At 42.1% G+C, this 17,225-nt stretch overlaps 1 protein-coding gene across 1 annotated transcript in view; it reads left to right on the top strand.

Annotated features, from left to right (window-relative positions):
• Positions 1-17,225, top strand: part of LOC120543357 (transformation/transcription domain-associated protein) — a 186,490-nt gene that overhangs the window by 147,890 nt on the left and 21,375 nt on the right. The window contains exons 48-53 of the mRNA XM_039776392.1: positions 255-454; positions 1,653-1,774; positions 8,154-8,367; positions 10,414-10,593; positions 16,498-16,644; positions 16,741-16,860. Coding sequence (XP_039632326.1) covers positions 255-454; positions 1,653-1,774; positions 8,154-8,367; positions 10,414-10,593; positions 16,498-16,644; positions 16,741-16,860 — 983 coding nt within the window. The remainder of the gene's footprint in view (positions 1-254; positions 455-1,652; positions 1,775-8,153; positions 8,368-10,413; positions 10,594-16,497; positions 16,645-16,740; positions 16,861-17,225) is intronic.

Genomic DNA, 17,225 nt, shown 5'->3' with positions numbered 1-17,225 from the left:
TCTGGTAACTGCGCTGCTGGAACAAAATTCGATGCGTCTGAAAAAAACTGATGAGAGATTGGGGGAGGCAAGAAGATGTGGGAAAAAAAAATAAAAATTGAAGTGTCGTATTTTTGAACGGGCCTTTAAGTCGGGGTCTGATTTTTATGATCGATTTTAAATTTTTTTTAGGTTTCAAGACCCGACTTATACGCGAGTATATACAGTAACTAGGTTGACAACCCTCTTTATTGTCCTCATTTTTATGTTCCCAGTGACAAGTGAGCTTGTGATGCTCAGCCTGGATCTGGTGAAAACGAGACTTTCGGTGATGAGCCCCGACATGAGAAAGAACTTTATTCAAGTCATCCTCACTTCACTCATTGAAAAATCACCTGACCCTAAGATCCTTCGGGCCGTCGTCAAGATCGTGGAGGAGTGGGTGAAAAATAACTCTCCCATGGCAGCCAATCAGGTATGTGCCGTATGGGTCTTAGTGGTGCGCCGCTGGCTTTATGAGGGGTTTGCTACTTCAGGGGATTGACGTGAAGCTTGTGTTAAGTCTGGTGATGTAATGATGATAAATTCAATGAAAGGAAATGTGGCCATTGCAAAAGTTTGGGGCGCCTGTGTATTTAGATGTTAGTCTCGTTAAGAATTCTTATTAGGAATTGTGAGCTGAGGGGCTTTATAAATCTTTGACCCTTCAAGCATAGGACAGCACTTTGCAATTGACTGAGGATCTGAAAATTGAACCCATCTGATGCCTACAGAGCAGAGGAAGGCTTTAAAATGATATCAAGTGTGGGGTCTGTAAGGTCTTAAGCATGTTTTGGATCCTTCTTGTCCTCTTCGGTTTCCTCATTGACATGTCTGACATTCTCCTCGAAGATTTGTGGACATTTAGTGGAATCCATTCTTCCACGTATTCACACCACCCCATGCTAGAACGTCTCTGTGGGGAGATTTTAAACACACTGTGCATGCAAGACAGCCCAAGCGTATCCCACTGGTGGAAACGAACTGCAAAGAAGAATGGAGAACTTGAGGGCAAGAATCCAGAGTCCGGTGGCTGGCTACAAAAAGCGGAGATTTATTTTCCAAAGGGTGATGCTACTCAGCTCTTGATGTTATTTTGGAAGCATTAAGTGGATTGGACTGGCAAGCAATTGCTGGGCTTACTGGCCTGTTTTTGTCCAGATGGTTCTAATGTGCTGAATTGGCAGGGCGCCAGACTTCTGCTTTACTGTTTAAAATGTTTTTCACTTTTTAGTTCATTGAATTAATCATAATTATGCATTAACGTTTCAGTAAAAAAAAAAAATGCCATTGTTTTAGTATGTTTGCTGTCGAGTTTATATTTATTAATGTCAACAAAATAAGTAACTTGGCCGCCAGGGGTGTCCAAACTTTTGCACAGAGGTGTACGTCCCTGTCACTCCTCACCAGGCAGGATGTCTCACTCTGTTCTTTCATATCCAAGACTGAAGCCACAGTCGTGTAGTTAAGTTTGTTATTAATGACACCTCTTGGGCTCTGACAGGCATTGTTGACCCTCAGCTGCCGACCTTGAACTGAATCCAGCGTGTAGGGCAGGGTCCTGAATTGGGTCAACCTTCTTACAGTGCAATAGGTGATCACAGAGAATCCATCATGTCCCCTTCTGTACGCAGATGCCGAATCTAAGGGAGAAGTCCATTCTTCTGGTGAAAATGATGAGCTGCATTGAGAAGCGCTTTCCCGAAGACCTTGAATTAAATGCCCAGTACTTAGACCTCGTTAACTACGTCTACAGGTAATTACAGCAATTAATCAAGAAGCGCATTATATTGCTTCATCCCAGCACTTGTGCCATTTGTCTTTCACTTATGAGGAGATAGCAGGAGCCTCATCTGGTAATAAGTCACAGGGGCCGGGGCGGGAGGGGGAGGCGCTGCTCCTCTCGGAAGTAGTGGACGGGCTCAGGTAAATGAAGTGTGCAGGCCCACCGTATTGGTAGCTCCCTGACCCTCACCTCTTAACCCCTCCGCAAAGAAGAGTCAGTCTATTAACAAGCGTCCGAGAGATCAGGAAAGTAGCTTAGACTGAGCAAAGTGTCTGGTGGTTGTTTCATGAAATTGGGGTTTATTATCGAGAGAGTTTTGGTTAAAGAGAGCGTTAAGTCCAGCAGGGAGCAATTAGCTCCGCTAACGGAGCCGGTTCACGTTGTTCTGCACACTTTGTCACCTCAATGGCAGCAACAGACACCAGTTACGACAGAAATAATAGTTTCATTCTTTGGCTTTGTATTAAAGAGTCATTCAGTGTTGATTCCATGTTGGACTGTGCTGGGGGACCCCAATTGAATGTTGCTGTAATGATTGTATTGTGACGCTTTTGCTCATTCTCTGCATTCCGGCCCGTTATCTCCTTGGGGGAGGGTTGAAAATAAACTTCCCAGAGTTGAGATGGTCAGAACTTGGGAGTTGGCTGTGGTAATTGCCCAGGATCTGAAAGTTAATGCCACGTTTAGTGACTATATATATATATATATATATATATATATATATATATATATATATATATATATATATATATATATATATATATATATACAGTACAGGCCAAAAGTTTGGACACACCTCCTCATTCAATGTGTTTTCTTTATTTTCATGACAATTTACATTGGTAGATTCTCACTGAAGGCATCAAAACTATGAATGAACACACGTGGAGTTATGTATTTAACAAAAAAAGGTGAAATCACTGAAAACATATTTTATATTCTAGTTTCATCAAAATGGCCTCACTTTGCTCTGATTACTGCTTTGCACACTCTTGGCATTCTCTCGAGGAGCTTCAACAGGTAGTCACCTGAAATGGTTTTCCAACAGTCTTGAAGGAGTTCCCAGAGGTGTTTATCACTTGTTGGCCCCTTTGCCTTCACTCTGCTATATTGAAGAAACTAGAATATAAAACATGTTTTCAGTTATTGCACCTTTTTTGGTTAAGTACATAACTCCACGTGTGTTCATTCATAGTTTTGATGCCTTCAGTGAGAATCTACCAATGTAAAGGGTCATGAAAATCAAGAAAACACATTGAATGAGAAGGTGTGTCCAAACTTTTGGCCTGTACTGTATGTATATGTGTGTATATATGTATGTGTGTGTATATGTATGTATATATATATATATATATATATATATATAGATATATATATATATAGATATATATATATATATATATATATATATATATATATATATATATATATAGATAGATATGATAGATATATATATAGATATATAGATATATATATATATATAGATATAGATAGATAGATATAGATATAGATAGATAGATATATAGATAGTAAAGAATTCCACGCACAGTCGAAAAAGGTTTGGGGTTTTTCCGGCCCCGTATATTGTCTACACACTTCAGACAATAAAAAAAACAGGTCAAAAACAGAACAAACAAAACATTCATCTGCGCGATGCCATAGTAGGCGTCGGTGGCCATTTTATATGGGAGGAGCCGGAAGTGGTGGAATGCTGGGAAGGAGGCGTGAGGGATGACAGGACTGCTGACGTCAGGGAAGATGGCAGAGGAAGGGCGGAAGTGGACGTACTGCTGTACAGTGCCTTATGGCGGAGCGTCTTTAGTTCTGGAAAATGAAGGAAAAGGTTAGTACCCGCCATTCCCACGCAACGTATTTCAAGTGCTTTAAGGTCCATCCATGTCTCCTACTCGCTCATGCGTGACACGATATATATATATATATATATATATATATATATATATATATATATATATATATATATATATATATATATATATATATATATATATATATATATAGTCACAAAAACGAGACATAAACAGATAAAGGTTTGGGGCAGCCACCCGTATAATATGGTTTCCCGGCTGCAAAAGCTGTTTTTATCAAATAATCAGCACTGAAGTGCGTACAACTGAGTCCAGAACAAGACTGAGGGAAAAGAGGAAAAGGGTAGGCCTTTAAAGGGGAAGTCAGTAAGTGAGGTCTTAAGGATTGGGCCCATGTTCTTCAATCATTGGTTCGAGCCCGAATGTGACATCACATGGGCCGGAGCCGGTAAGGTCTACTTCCATTGGCTCGGTCCTGGAAGTGACGTCAAGAGAGCCAGGTGGAATCTCCCGGGAATGGCCTACAGGAAAGGGAGAAAAGGAATCAGTGCACTCTGCCACATCCCGGCATGCCTCAGAACCGCCGACACTCAAGCCCTTTAGCTGCCTCCCATGTGCACGTATGTGACACTATACATACATACATACACACACACACACTGCCCTAACAGCAGCTTTATATAGATAGATAGATAGATACAGAGGAACCTTGGGTCACAAACATCTCGGACCACGTACAAATTGGGTTATGACCAAAAAGTTTGCCAAACTTTTCCATCTGTTCACGACCACACACTCGGGTAACGAACAAGCCAGTTTCTCTTCCGGTTCATACGCGCCAATGATTTCCGCACGTGTTCAGTCTCTCCCCGTGCTTTCTCTGTACAGTGAGAGAGAGCGCGAGAAGGCAGTTAAAGAATGCACCGGGCTTGTTTTTAAAGAGACTGCTTCGAGCATTGTTTTAACCTCGTATTTAATGAAGACTTTTTTCTATTGGATTTTAACCTCCACTTCTGTTTTTATGGGATCATTTATTTATTGAAGGATTCTGAAAGCACTGCACTTTAACTTGGACTTTGTTTTATTGATTTTAATAAAAGCACTTGGCACTTTTTGCACCATCCGATTGCTCCATTGTAGTGCCTCACTGTCGGGCTCATCGGTAACATTACTGACAGTGACGGGTTTAAGGGCTCCCGGAAGTGAGATGGGAGTGTGCAGCGATCCTGCATCGTCACAGACTTTACCTCCAAACTGTAACCTCCTCTCCACCCAGTTCCTCCTCACTTCCTTCATGCCAGAACTTGACTCATGCAAGGTTAGTTTTCTTGGTTGTTTATGGTTAGTTTTTGTATAAATTACGAAATTTTTCAAATGTTCATTTTTCTTTTCTCCCCTGTGCTTAAAACTCATTAAAAAAACTGATTACAGCGAGCAGTTCGTAAGGCAGTAGCGTGAACTCTTGCAATGTTAGTTTTCTCTGTTCAAGGTCTTCTCAGTGTTGTTCAATGTTTTTACATTTAGTTTCCTACTTTACTAGCTGTTTACTAACTATTTTTGTGCTTAAAAATCTTTTAAAAATATATTTACATACCGTTCGTACGGTCCGGAACGGATTAATTGTATTTACATACAATCCTATGGGGGAAATTACTTCAGGTCACAACCAAATTGGGTTGCAACCAGAGTTTTGGAACGAATTACGGTCGTGACCCGAGGTTTCACTGTACAGTATATAGATAGATGGATAGCAGTTTGCTGCACTCGCCACACAAAAAACAATGAAGAAAATGTCCGCCTGCGTTCATAAACTCGGTTAGCTGGACTGAAAGCTGAAATTCAGTTTTCTAATGACATTCTTTATTTATTAATATTACATTACAATACAATGCAGTTTATTTTTGTATAGCCCAAAATCACACAGAAAGTGCCGCAATGGGCTTTAACAGACCCTGCCTCTTGACAGCCCCCCAGCCTTGACTCTCTGAGAAGACAAAGAAAAACTCCCAATAAAAACCTTGTAGGGAAAAATGGAAGAAACCTCGGAAAGGCAGTTCAAAGAGAGACCCCTTTCCAGGTAGGTTGGGCGTGCAGTGGGTGTCAAAAGTAGGGGGTCAATACAATACAATACACAGAACAGAACAATACTGTTTATTTATTAATTCCTCACTGTCCCTTAGTGTCCCAGAATGCACCAGTAGTTCTCGTTATCTGCCGCGCGGTGTCTTTCATGACCCTCAGTCACTGCAGCTCCTTGAAATCAAAGCAAGTGAGTGACACGATGTTCACCTTCATGTCCACAAAAGTACAAAATAATGCCAACTTAATTTATGTAGGAACATACGAAAGCTGACATGGTGCCACTTTATGCTACATTCATATGGACAGACAGACAGAGAGAGAGAGACAGACTGGTGCAGTGAGAGTAGAGTTGATTCATGCGGATGGACAGGGAAGGAGACTGACTGACTGACAGACGGACATTTATGAACTGGGAGCCGAGGTGTTTCATGAGGGCGGACAGACAGACAAATACAGCCTCTGCAGTAGGCATTTTTCACATTATTTGCACATGCCCCCCAAAAATGAACTGCCATGGATATGATGTTTTGCTAAAGGTGGGCATGGCACAGAGCTGCAGAACGTGGAACCCATAGTGACAATTAGATTTGTCAGTTACACCTGTTTGTTTCAAGGACACACGTATGCCAGTGTTTTTGAGCCTCTCTGAAATAAACAATTTTAAGTGCACTCTCCCAAATGATTAAAAATAACCTGTCAGTGCTTGAATTATAGCCATTTATAGTAGCCAACTCTACACTATGATGAAAAGCCAAATGCCAGGTCCACCGAGTTCATGCCATTACGTCTTGCTCTCAAGTTGTTTGCATCTGAGGGCTTCTAATTGCAGCTCTCTACTAATGGTATAGTAAAGGCCGCGTGGGCTGTTGAGATCGGTGGTCCGGACTGGCGTGAGTGAATGTCGTTGGGCAGGAAGTGCAAGGTTTGGCAGACATGCCTTTCTCCTGCCCTCGTTAAGAATGTGCCGGAAACGCATGTGTATCTGCTTTTGGTTTTTAAATAATGTTTGGGTTCTTTGTTTATTGCCTGTTTACAACTGTAGCATATTCATACAGAGGCAAACCTAATAATATGTTTAAGTCTGTACTCCAAAAAAAAAAAAATCTTTCCGTCTTGCCTGAAGAAGGGGTCTGAGTTGCCTCGAAAGCTTGCATATTGTAATTTTTTTGCCAATAGAAGGGGTCATTTTGCTTGACTTCACTTTTTAATACATGGAAAGAAATACATATCGGAAAATTGTGAAGTGGGCCTTTCTATCTTTAATGCAGAATGTGAGTTGGCTTCACGTGATGATTTATGAAACAAATAAGAAAACAATGAAGCTGCTTCTCATGTGGAGGCCCCAAATGGATCATAGAACATTAACGGTGCAAATGTGTGTCCTGTTAGAGAATGAACTCCGAATGGTGTCTTTAAAGGAGAAGTTCAGTAGTTAAAAGTTGAAGGTGTTTCGCACTCATGGTATTACGTTCATTTTCCATGGGAAATCATGTGTTTTAAAAAATGAATTTTCACTGTTTTTGTACTTCAAAATGGTGATGGTGAAAAGCTTAAAACATACCAACATCATCCACTATGAATTGTCAAAGGTGTCGATTTCAGAAGACTTCCTTATTCTGAGGTACATTTACGTTGATTCGCTTAGCAGACGCTTTGTGTATTACATTTTTAACCCTATTTTTCCCTGCGGTAATGATATATACATCCCCTATTTGCTTCTCTGTTCACAGTGAGTGCCGTGGGTCCAGCTTTCATATAAATAAGGAAGAAATAGCATGAAACTGCGTGCGTGTCTCAGGCTGTTTAGCTTGACATTGCCTTTGTACTCCTTCAAGATCGGACATATCGTTTGTATAAAACAATCCTGACCGAATGATCTTACCCAAGTGCTTTAGTCCTTCTCAAAACAAAATGACGATAACCGCAGCACTCACAGAAATAAGCTGCAGAGAACCAGACCTCTGAGGCTAAGAGTTTTCTGTGGAAGGGGACTGGCAATGAGCTGTAGCGCACAGCTGGACATCATTTAAATGGAGGAATCCCATAAAAAATGTGTGTGTTTTACAATATTTGTGCAACCTGAAGATGTGGTTTGTATCTGAGAACATTCCTAGCTTAAATTTGGAGGAGCTCAGTAAGTTTTTAAGGCTTTTGTTTTCAATGTTTGTGCCCCGTAGGCACCATTTTAAACTGCAAGAACAAAGGAAGTATTTATTTTAATTGAGTAAAGTACTTAATTTAAGAACAAAACATCCCATTGCTAACTAATATTGTTCTAATATTATAACGTATCCTATAGCACAGAGTTCCTTCCTTCCTTCCTTCCCTCCCCAGCTCCATACACCTAAAGAGGGAGGCTGCCTGATAGACAGACAGACAGGGTGCGGTGTGTTGTGAAGTTCCACTGCTTTATTTTCATTCTCCTGCCCTCCCACTTGCAGGGACGAGACTCTTTCTGGCAGTGACATCACCTCCAAGCTGGAGCCAGCCTTTCTGTCTGGTCTGCGCTGCCCACAGCCTCTGATCCGTGCCAAGTTCTTTGAGGTGTTTGATGGCTCAATCAAGCGGCGTGTCTATGAGAGACTGCTGTACATCACTTGCTCTCAAAACTGGGAGGCCATGGGCAACCACTTCTGGATCAAGCAGTGTGTCGAGGTACGTGGGTAGATTCATACTGGTCATTTTGTGTGTCCAGATATTGGGGCTGCTACGGCTTCTGCTCTCCCAGAAATCGTCTTGGGGCTCCGATGGACATTCCTCTTTGAACAGCCGATGGTCTAATTAGTAACAATAAGGCATGCTATTTATATGACATCTTCTCCATGCTCAGATTGCTTCACAGATATTCAAAATAGCACATAAATAACATTGGACACAAATTCATATCCAACATTAAACAAAATGACTAAATTCAACACTTCTGAGTTTAAACATGAAACAATAAATAGGAAAATATTAAAAATGCTAGACAAGAACCATGAAATGAAAGACTGTTTGAGCTTACATATTTGAAATTAAATGTAGATGTTAAAATCACCCTTAAGAGCAATCATCTGGTTAAGTGAACTTTCAGTTAGTTCAAACAGATCATTTAAAACAATGAGATGATTTGAAACCTACAAAATACACCAAAAAAAAACACATCAGGTCCCCAGTAGTATACCCTTCTGGCAGCCCCACCCCAAACTCAAGGGGCAGGCTTTTAGGCCTGCACAGACCCAAAATGGCTCACTGGCTTTAAAAGTGCAAAAATAACTCGTTAAACAAATATCAGGGGAGAGGAAACCATAAAACCAGTGGTGTAAAGGAGAAAGCCAACGAGTACTCTTTTTAGAAATAAAGTATTTATTCCCAAAAATCATAAAAGAAAAGGAGAAAGGCAAAACAAGGCCAAAAAGGATCTGTCTAAAAAGTCCAAATATAATAACCAAATAGCAAAATTCAATAAATAGAATGAAAATTCTCAAAAACAGAAAGTCAAATACAATACTTACATAAAGATCCTTACACTCAACAATCGTGTAAGGGGTTTATTTCCTCCATCTATATATGAAGGCCAGAGGGTGGTCCCTCAATATGGCATCATGTTGAAAACTCTATTTTAAGGGGACAGGCCACAGAACAAATACACATAATGATAAAAACATGAATAACATACAACAAATACCTAACAAATCCATAAAAAAATAACATTTAATAATAAAATGTATATGAGCTTAAGACTCGAACCAGTCCGATGGGCCCCTGAGCCAAGGCCCTTAAACTGCAATTGCTTCGTCCTGGGTAAGACGCTAACCTGCATCCAGCCCTGCAAGCAGGTCCTCCAACTTCCCAGAATAACACGGTAGGGGGGGGGGGTGGCAGGATTGGCACTTCAGGCACCTTGAAAGATCTCGCACTGTTTCAGTGTGGTGCTGAGGTGTCACCCGTTGCACGCCTGTACTCGGGTCTCAGTCTGGGTGGTTTGTCGTGTGGTGGCTGTGGCAACAAATCGGCACATCCTCCCAACATGTTTCATTTTGTTGGGGTCAGTTGCAGACTGGTCTAACGGAGTCTGTGGGGATGTGAAATTACTTGACATGTGGTCACAGGTGTTGGCCACAACTTCCCCCAACTCACTAAACTGATGAAAATGAAGTCTGTGATTATAAAGTGCTGGATGAGTCGTGTAGTGTAATGGGGACTTAAACCATACCCGGATGGAGTCGCCTCACTTAGAGACACAAACTCTATCATTTTTTCGCTGTTTTTCAGTAAAATTCCTAATGACGTGTCCAGCCGACAAGCAACACGTCACAACTCAGTGGCGCCAAGATAAACAAGAATCAATTGAAATAGAGAACTTAATTTTTGTGCCACCACATGTCCTCCTTGCAGGTATACCAGCAAGCACACTGCACTGCTGATAAAGACTAACATAGCATCTTCTCCGAGACTAACAGGGCGTGTGACTTGACCACATTCTTGACACATTGACACACTTTTCCATCGTGGGGTGGGGGCAGTGACAAGAAAACAGAGTCTTTTGACTTAAAATGTAAGGTTGGTCCTGTCAGTGTGGTGACCAAACCTGAGATCTTCTAGCCCTTGGACACTCGACCTCACCTGTGGTGTAGCCCAGGTTCTTCTCACTTCTACCTGGGATTGTCATTAAATACAGTTTGGTTTGTTTTTTCTTATTTGCGTGTCGTATTTCTCCAGCTGCTGCTTGCTGTGTGTGAACGTGGAACCACTATTGGAACAAGCTGCCAGGGGGCCATGCTTCCATCTATCACTAATGTCATCAACCTGGCCGACAGTCACGAGAGAGCTGCTTTTGCCATGGTAACGCATGTCAAGCAGGAGCCGCGGGAGCGCGAAAACAGCGAGACCAAGGAGGAGGTGAGGTGGACTTTGATTTTGGGCGGTTTGTTCATTTTTGGGGTTATGCCCTTGCACGGCTTGTGGAGCCGCACTTCTTGATAATGAAGAGCCCTGTGGCGGGCGGGGAGGTTTATTGATAGCGTTGTGACGTGTTGTTGTGAGATGCCTCAGTTATGGCGGACTGAAGCTCCAAGGTAAGGTAGTATGATAACTAATCTTGGCGCTAGAGAGTGGCGAAGCATGGCATGTGGATCAGCACATCGAGTAAGTACAGACGACAATAGGGGGCCCCCTTTTAGCCTTTTATTGTTAGTGATTGATGGGGGGGAACGTCTTAAATGAAGGGAACTCTTACAGTTTATTAGATTTAGGTTTGTATATATATATATATATATATATATATATATATATATATATATATATATACACACACACACACATACTAGCCATGTGCGCCCAACTACTTTGCGCGTGTTAAAGTTTCCTGTGAAGGGCTCCCAGTTTAAACGCGGCTGCCAGTCATGAACTGGGCCCTTCACCGCACAGCATTATGATTTTTTTATAAGGGAAACAAAATGACAAAAGAAAACCCTTGGACATTGATTCAATAGAAATGGCCTACTCGGAATCACTGTCTGAATAGTAATTATGTGGTGGTGGAGGAGCCTTTCTGCTTCTGTCCGTTCACAGTCCGTCTCGTTTTCACGACGCTGTCATTTCATCTCACAATGTCTTCTCAACCTTTCTCCAATCTCGCAGGTTGCTTTGTGGCAATCCAAAGAGTAAGGCAATATACACGGAGCAATGGTTATAAAAGGAGGACACATAGGTATCCAGGCTCTAAAGCATAAATAGGGATCACTTCACTGACATGTGAGCAAGCCACGGTACAACTGTGAGACGCGCAGCACTCGCCTGCTACAACATAACAATAATAATTTCTGGAACGTGCTGTTACGTTGTCGTTCATTTTACCCACTGTCTTTCTTTCATTCAAGTGTTACGTAGGCACATACCTTTTATCTTCGGCAATCTCATTCTCTAACCAGGCCTCAGGAGCTAACCAGCATAACACTGTCCACCACCCCTTTCGTTATTCCGGAACATTGTTGACATCCGTGAGTAACAACAACGTACTAAACTGGAAGGTGGTCTACGCATGCGTGTAATTCGCTGACAAAGATCAAGATCTAAATGAAGATCTCTTTAGTTAATTAAAGCACAACAATTTCTTTAGTTTGAATGTCTGTGTTTTGAGGTGTGACTGGAGTACCACAGTCTTCAGTAGTATAAGCCTGGAGGAGATTCTTAATGCAATGCCTATGTTTTAGCTGTCTCTCTACTGCCATCTAGTGCTTCTTCTTCTAATTCATTCGTGGACAAACAAAGATCAAGATCCAAATAAAGATTATATATATATATATATATATTTTTTTTTTGTAGTTTTGCTTGCAGTTATTGTTTACGATTACTAGCTATGATTCAGTCTGAATGTGTCTTGGTTTGTTCTTTTTTAATTTCACCGGACAGCTCATTTTTTCCAATGTTTTGCTCCCTGATCACAAATATAACTTCAAATTGACTGTATTACACAGGAATCTGAAGAAACACGAAATTAGATTTTATTGAATTAGCCTGTTTCATCGCTTAGCCCTTAAACTGCCACATACTTGGTTTGGGTTAATGTACCCCCGGACACCAAATACTTTTGCTGCACTTTTTAAGAAAACGTCACAATTCACCAAGAAGTAGTGACATTTTAATGGAACACATTTTTTTCATGCTAAGAGTATCACAATTACTGCAGCACTGATCATTTTACACACTGCCAATGAGCTGTAATAACCATAAAAAAACTACAAAATTCTATTATTATATGTACAAGTTGCAAGTGACGCCATTGATGAAATTAAGTAAATCACTGAGCCAGCTGCACTTGAGCTGGCTGCACACAATGGCCAACGCTGATGCCGCCAGCTGCTCAATCCCAGGGACAGTGATGCTGCAGGGGGCGCCAGTGGTCACCAGCAGGCTGCTCAACGAATGGACGGCACGGACCGATCAGCTCTGGCGTGTTAGCAAATTGTACTGTTGAACCAGCTGTAGCCGGCTGCGGTGTTCAGCGATTGTACGTCGCCGAATATACTCGGCTCCGACGTGCTAGCAAATTGCATTGGGAACCGAATTTAGCCGATTACGGCAGTTTAACGGTTAATAATGCTGACACAATGCCATACTTCAGGTGTGCTCAAAATGTTTGCCTGCTGATTTTCGTTTGTTCTCGGCATCTGATGTTTCTCGTTTCAGTGTCCTCTAACAATAGTCGTCCACTTGCCGTCATGCCGCTTTTGCATTATTGCAGTGTCCTTGTGAAACAGGATTACCTGGGGAGAATCTTTGCCGACATGCTGCACTTCATGGCAAACCAGCCGGACTACTTTGGTGCTCTGTAGTTGCCAATAACATCCTTGAATGTCTTTCTTCTGATCCTACTAGCAGATCTTGGAACGGCTTGTCATTGAAGATTTGTCTGATTTGTGATCCTGCAACAAATCCTGCTCTGTTGTTGTAGGCTCCTCGGATGACCCTGCTTTCCCTTTCAGAGTCTTTATTGTGTAACCCTGATCAGAATGCCCCAAGTCCTCGCCAGCCTGATCACCATTAGAATCGACGGCTATTGTAGTTAACACTTGCCCCGTTCTTTTTACACATGTAAACCCAGGCGAGTAGAGAGAGGACACATTTATTCAGCTCTCTATTATATAAAAATATCCTGGGACGACACAAGACTTTCTAGCCTGGGACTTTTTCAGAGAGATTCCCGCGAGATGAGACTTAAACATGCCAAGAGATTTAAACATGCCCGGGGCCGGAAACAAAAGCCGAAGAGTAGAACGTCGTAAAGAATTTAAGAACGCTGGCACAATACACATGCAGAGCAGGTTAGAGATAATGAAAATACGAGAATTCGAAAGTCTCAAAAAAAAAAAAAAAAAAATCACATTAGCACAAACAGCAAAAAGATAGCGAATATATTATTTAGAATTAGAACAATCTAGATGAGAACAGGCCATTCAGCCCAACAAAGCTCGCCAGTCCTATCCACTTGCTTCCTCCAAGAAAACATCAAGTCGAGTTTTGAAAGTCCCTAACGTCTTACTGTCTACCACACTACTTGGTCGCTTATTCCAAGTGTCTATCGTTCTTTGTGTAAAGAAAAACTTCCTAATGTTTGTGCGAAATTTACCCTTAACAAGTTTCCAACTGTGTCCCCGTGTTCTTGATGAACTCATTTTAAAATACAAGTGTCGATCCACTGCACTAATTCCCTTCAGAATTTTAAACACTTCAGTCATGTCACCTCTTAATCTCCTTTTACTTAACCTGTAAAGGCTCAGCTCTTTTAATCTTTCCTCCTAACTCATCCCCTGTAGCCCTGAATCAGCCTAGTCGCTCTTCTCTGGACCTTTTCTAGTGCTGCTATGTCCTTTTTGTAGCCTGGAGACCAAAACTGCACACAGTACTCAAGATGAGGCCTCACCAGTGCATTATAAAGGTTGAGCATAACCTCCTTGGACTTGTACTCCACAGATCAAGGCGCTATATAACCTGACATTCTGTTAGCCTTCTTAATGGCTTCTGAACACTGTTTGGAAGTTGATAGCTTGGAGTCCACTATGACTCCTAAATCCTTCTCATAAGGTGTACTCTCGATTTTTCGACCGCCCATTGTGTATTCAAACCTAACATTTTTACTTCCTATGTGTAATACTTTACATTTACTGACATTAAATTTCATCTGCCACAAATCTGCCCAAGCCTGTATGCTATCCAAGTCCTCCTGTGATGATATAACGGATTCCAAATTATCTGCTAATCCACCTATCTTGGTATCATCTGCAAACTTAACCAGCTTGTTACTTATATTCCTATCTAAATCATTTATATATATTAAAAATAGCAGCGGCCCTAGCACTGACCCCTGTGGAACACCACTCTTAACATCGGCCAGTTCTGATGAGGTTCCTCACACCATCACCCTCTGCTTCCTGTGTCTGAGCCAATTCTGCACCCATCTAAAAACATCACCCTGAATTTCCACTTCTTTTAACTTGATGCCCAACCTCTCATGTGGCACCTTATCAAATGCTTTCTGAAAGTCCAGATAAATAATTTCATCTGCTCCACTTTGATCGTATCCTTTTGTTGCCTCCTCATAGAATTCCAAACTTGGAGGTAAACTTGAAGTCATAGACTTGCCGATCGTCTAATTCATGTTGCCATCAGGGAAAAAGTAGTGTTTCTTCCCAATGAAGAGGCGTATGTGTGAGAATTAAGATTTGTTGTTTGCTGAAAGTGAAATCGACATACGCGAGCGGCAGAGACACAAAGTGGCTGGCGCGTAGCACTTGTCGGGGGTGTTGGTAAGTGAAGTGAGCAGGAGGTGAAGCCCCCTAGTACATTATAAATATACAATATAAGCCTAGTACAACAAGTGTGACCACTTACTAACACAACATGGTTCATTCACTATGATTACTAGGTGGCTATCTGTCTTAGTGGCTAGGGACTTGCACTGGCAATCGGAAGGCTGCTGGTTCGAATCCCCTAAATGCCAAAAGTGACTCTATACTTTGTTGGGCCCCTGAGCAAGGCCCTTAACCTGCAATTGCTCCGTCCTGAGTATGACGTTACTCTGCATCCAGCCCAGCAGGGAAAAACCCTGGGGATTAGTGGCAAAATTGGCACTCCAGTCACCAAAAAAAAACCTCACACTGTTCCATTCCATCTGAACTAGTATGGCGCTAAGGTGTCACCCGTCGTATGGCTGTACTCGGGTCCTAATCTGGGATCCTGAGTTGAATTGTCATGTGGTGGGTGAGACGATGAGCTGTCTTCTCTTCTCCAACATGGCCTCTGGGAGGATCGAGAGATACGGCAGAATGGCATATGGACAGATGGTACCCCAGAGAATTGGAGAGAGTAAGCCTATGGGTCATCTTTAATTTACAGGAATCCTTTGACTTCTTGACACCCCTCTTGTAATAATGGAGACGTATTGCATTGTATCAGCTCCCTGTCAGGCAGACTCCAGCCCTTTTTGGTTTTTAATAGATTTGCAAAACTTTCTAAAAAACCTCTATTCTGTTATTATGGTTTATTGAGTGTAGACTGATGGGCAAGGTTGCTGCTTTATCCATTTAAAAGTAAATCTACAACACAATAAAGAGCACAGAAAGTGCTGGGTGTGAATTCAATCCAAGTTGGTGTTCTCTAGCAGGCCTAGACGTCTGTACATCTATACTTAAAACCACCTTCTCACACGGCCATAAATAAACTACACTTGGCGAAAAATAAATGATTTGTTTAAAGGAGGGGTGTTGACTCATTTCAGACTGTTTTATTTTGCCCTTGGATGGGTGGTTGCGTGGCACCCTTCTTGGCTTCAGTGCTTTTCACTGCTGTATGCCTTTACCTCCGCGTGGACGACTGCTCAGTTTAGTATCATCGTGCTACTAAACCTACAGCAGTCTCATAAGTTTGCTGCTCAACCGCTCCCTGCCTGCCATAAATGACATCAGACGCACATTGTCATTGGTGGGTCACTTTTGTGAGGGAAGAGGACCATATGCCTGCTCTCCCATCTCAGTTGGATACAAAGCACCTTGTGGCTGACCTCATGACACACAGTTTTTTTTTTTTTTTATAATAAAACAGTGGGAATTTGAATATTAAGAGAGTTCAAGCAGTGGCACAGCGTGTGACACTTTGTACAGGCGAGTTCCATTTGTAACCTGAGGCCGCCTTTACCTCAGCGTGGACGACTGCTCAGTTTAGTATCATTCTGCTACTAACCCTACAGCAGTCTCATAGGTTTGCTACTCAACCTCTCCCTAACTTCTTCTTCCGTCTCCTCCACAGGATGTAGAGATTGATGTCGAGCTCGCCCCTGGCGATCAGAGCAACACTTTGAAAACAAAGGAACAAGCCGAGAAGGACACTGGCAACCAACTACATATGCTGACCAACAAGCACGATAAATTCCTGGACTCTCTGAGGGAAGTTAAGGTCAGGCTGGTTCTGTGTGGGGAGGAAGTGATGGACTGGGTGGGTGGTGGGCGTTATGAGATTTTTCATCTTTTGTCCCCTCTCTGTCCCAAGCAGACAGGAACGCTGCTCAATGCCTTTGTCCAGCTGTGCCACATTTCCACTCCTCTGGCAGAGAAGACCTGGATTCAGCTTTTCCCCCGACTCTGGAAAATTCTTTCTGACCGGCAGCAGCATGTGAGTCATTCAGACAGTTTACTTGGTATTGAACAATAAACATTTTACAAGCTGCTATACAAGGCCCCTTTCTGTTAGCCTCTGTGTTTGCACATTTTATATGACGAGAGGCCTGGGTCCTTTTTAAATGAAGTGAACACCCTGCACTTTTTGAATCATTTCTTTTAATGAGCAAAATTATCTATCACACCCTATGATGACACGCCATCAGTAACCAAACTTTCCATACTTGGTTGTAGCAGCACAACTAAACGCTTCCTCTAATTTGATGATCTGCCTTTCACACCCCTGTCGAGAACTTTTAGCCCACTCGCCTTGGCAGAACTGCTTTGATTCAGACACACGAACGTCTGCTAGCATGAACT

The sequence above is a fragment of the Polypterus senegalus genome, chromosome 13 (assembly GCF_016835505.1).
Source record: "Polypterus senegalus isolate Bchr_013 chromosome 13, ASM1683550v1, whole genome shotgun sequence".
NCBI lineage: Eukaryota > Metazoa > Chordata > Cladistia > Polypteriformes > Polypteridae > Polypterus > Polypterus senegalus.
Note: the sequence above shows the minus strand (reverse complement) of the source record. Positions and strands in the feature narration are given on the sequence as shown.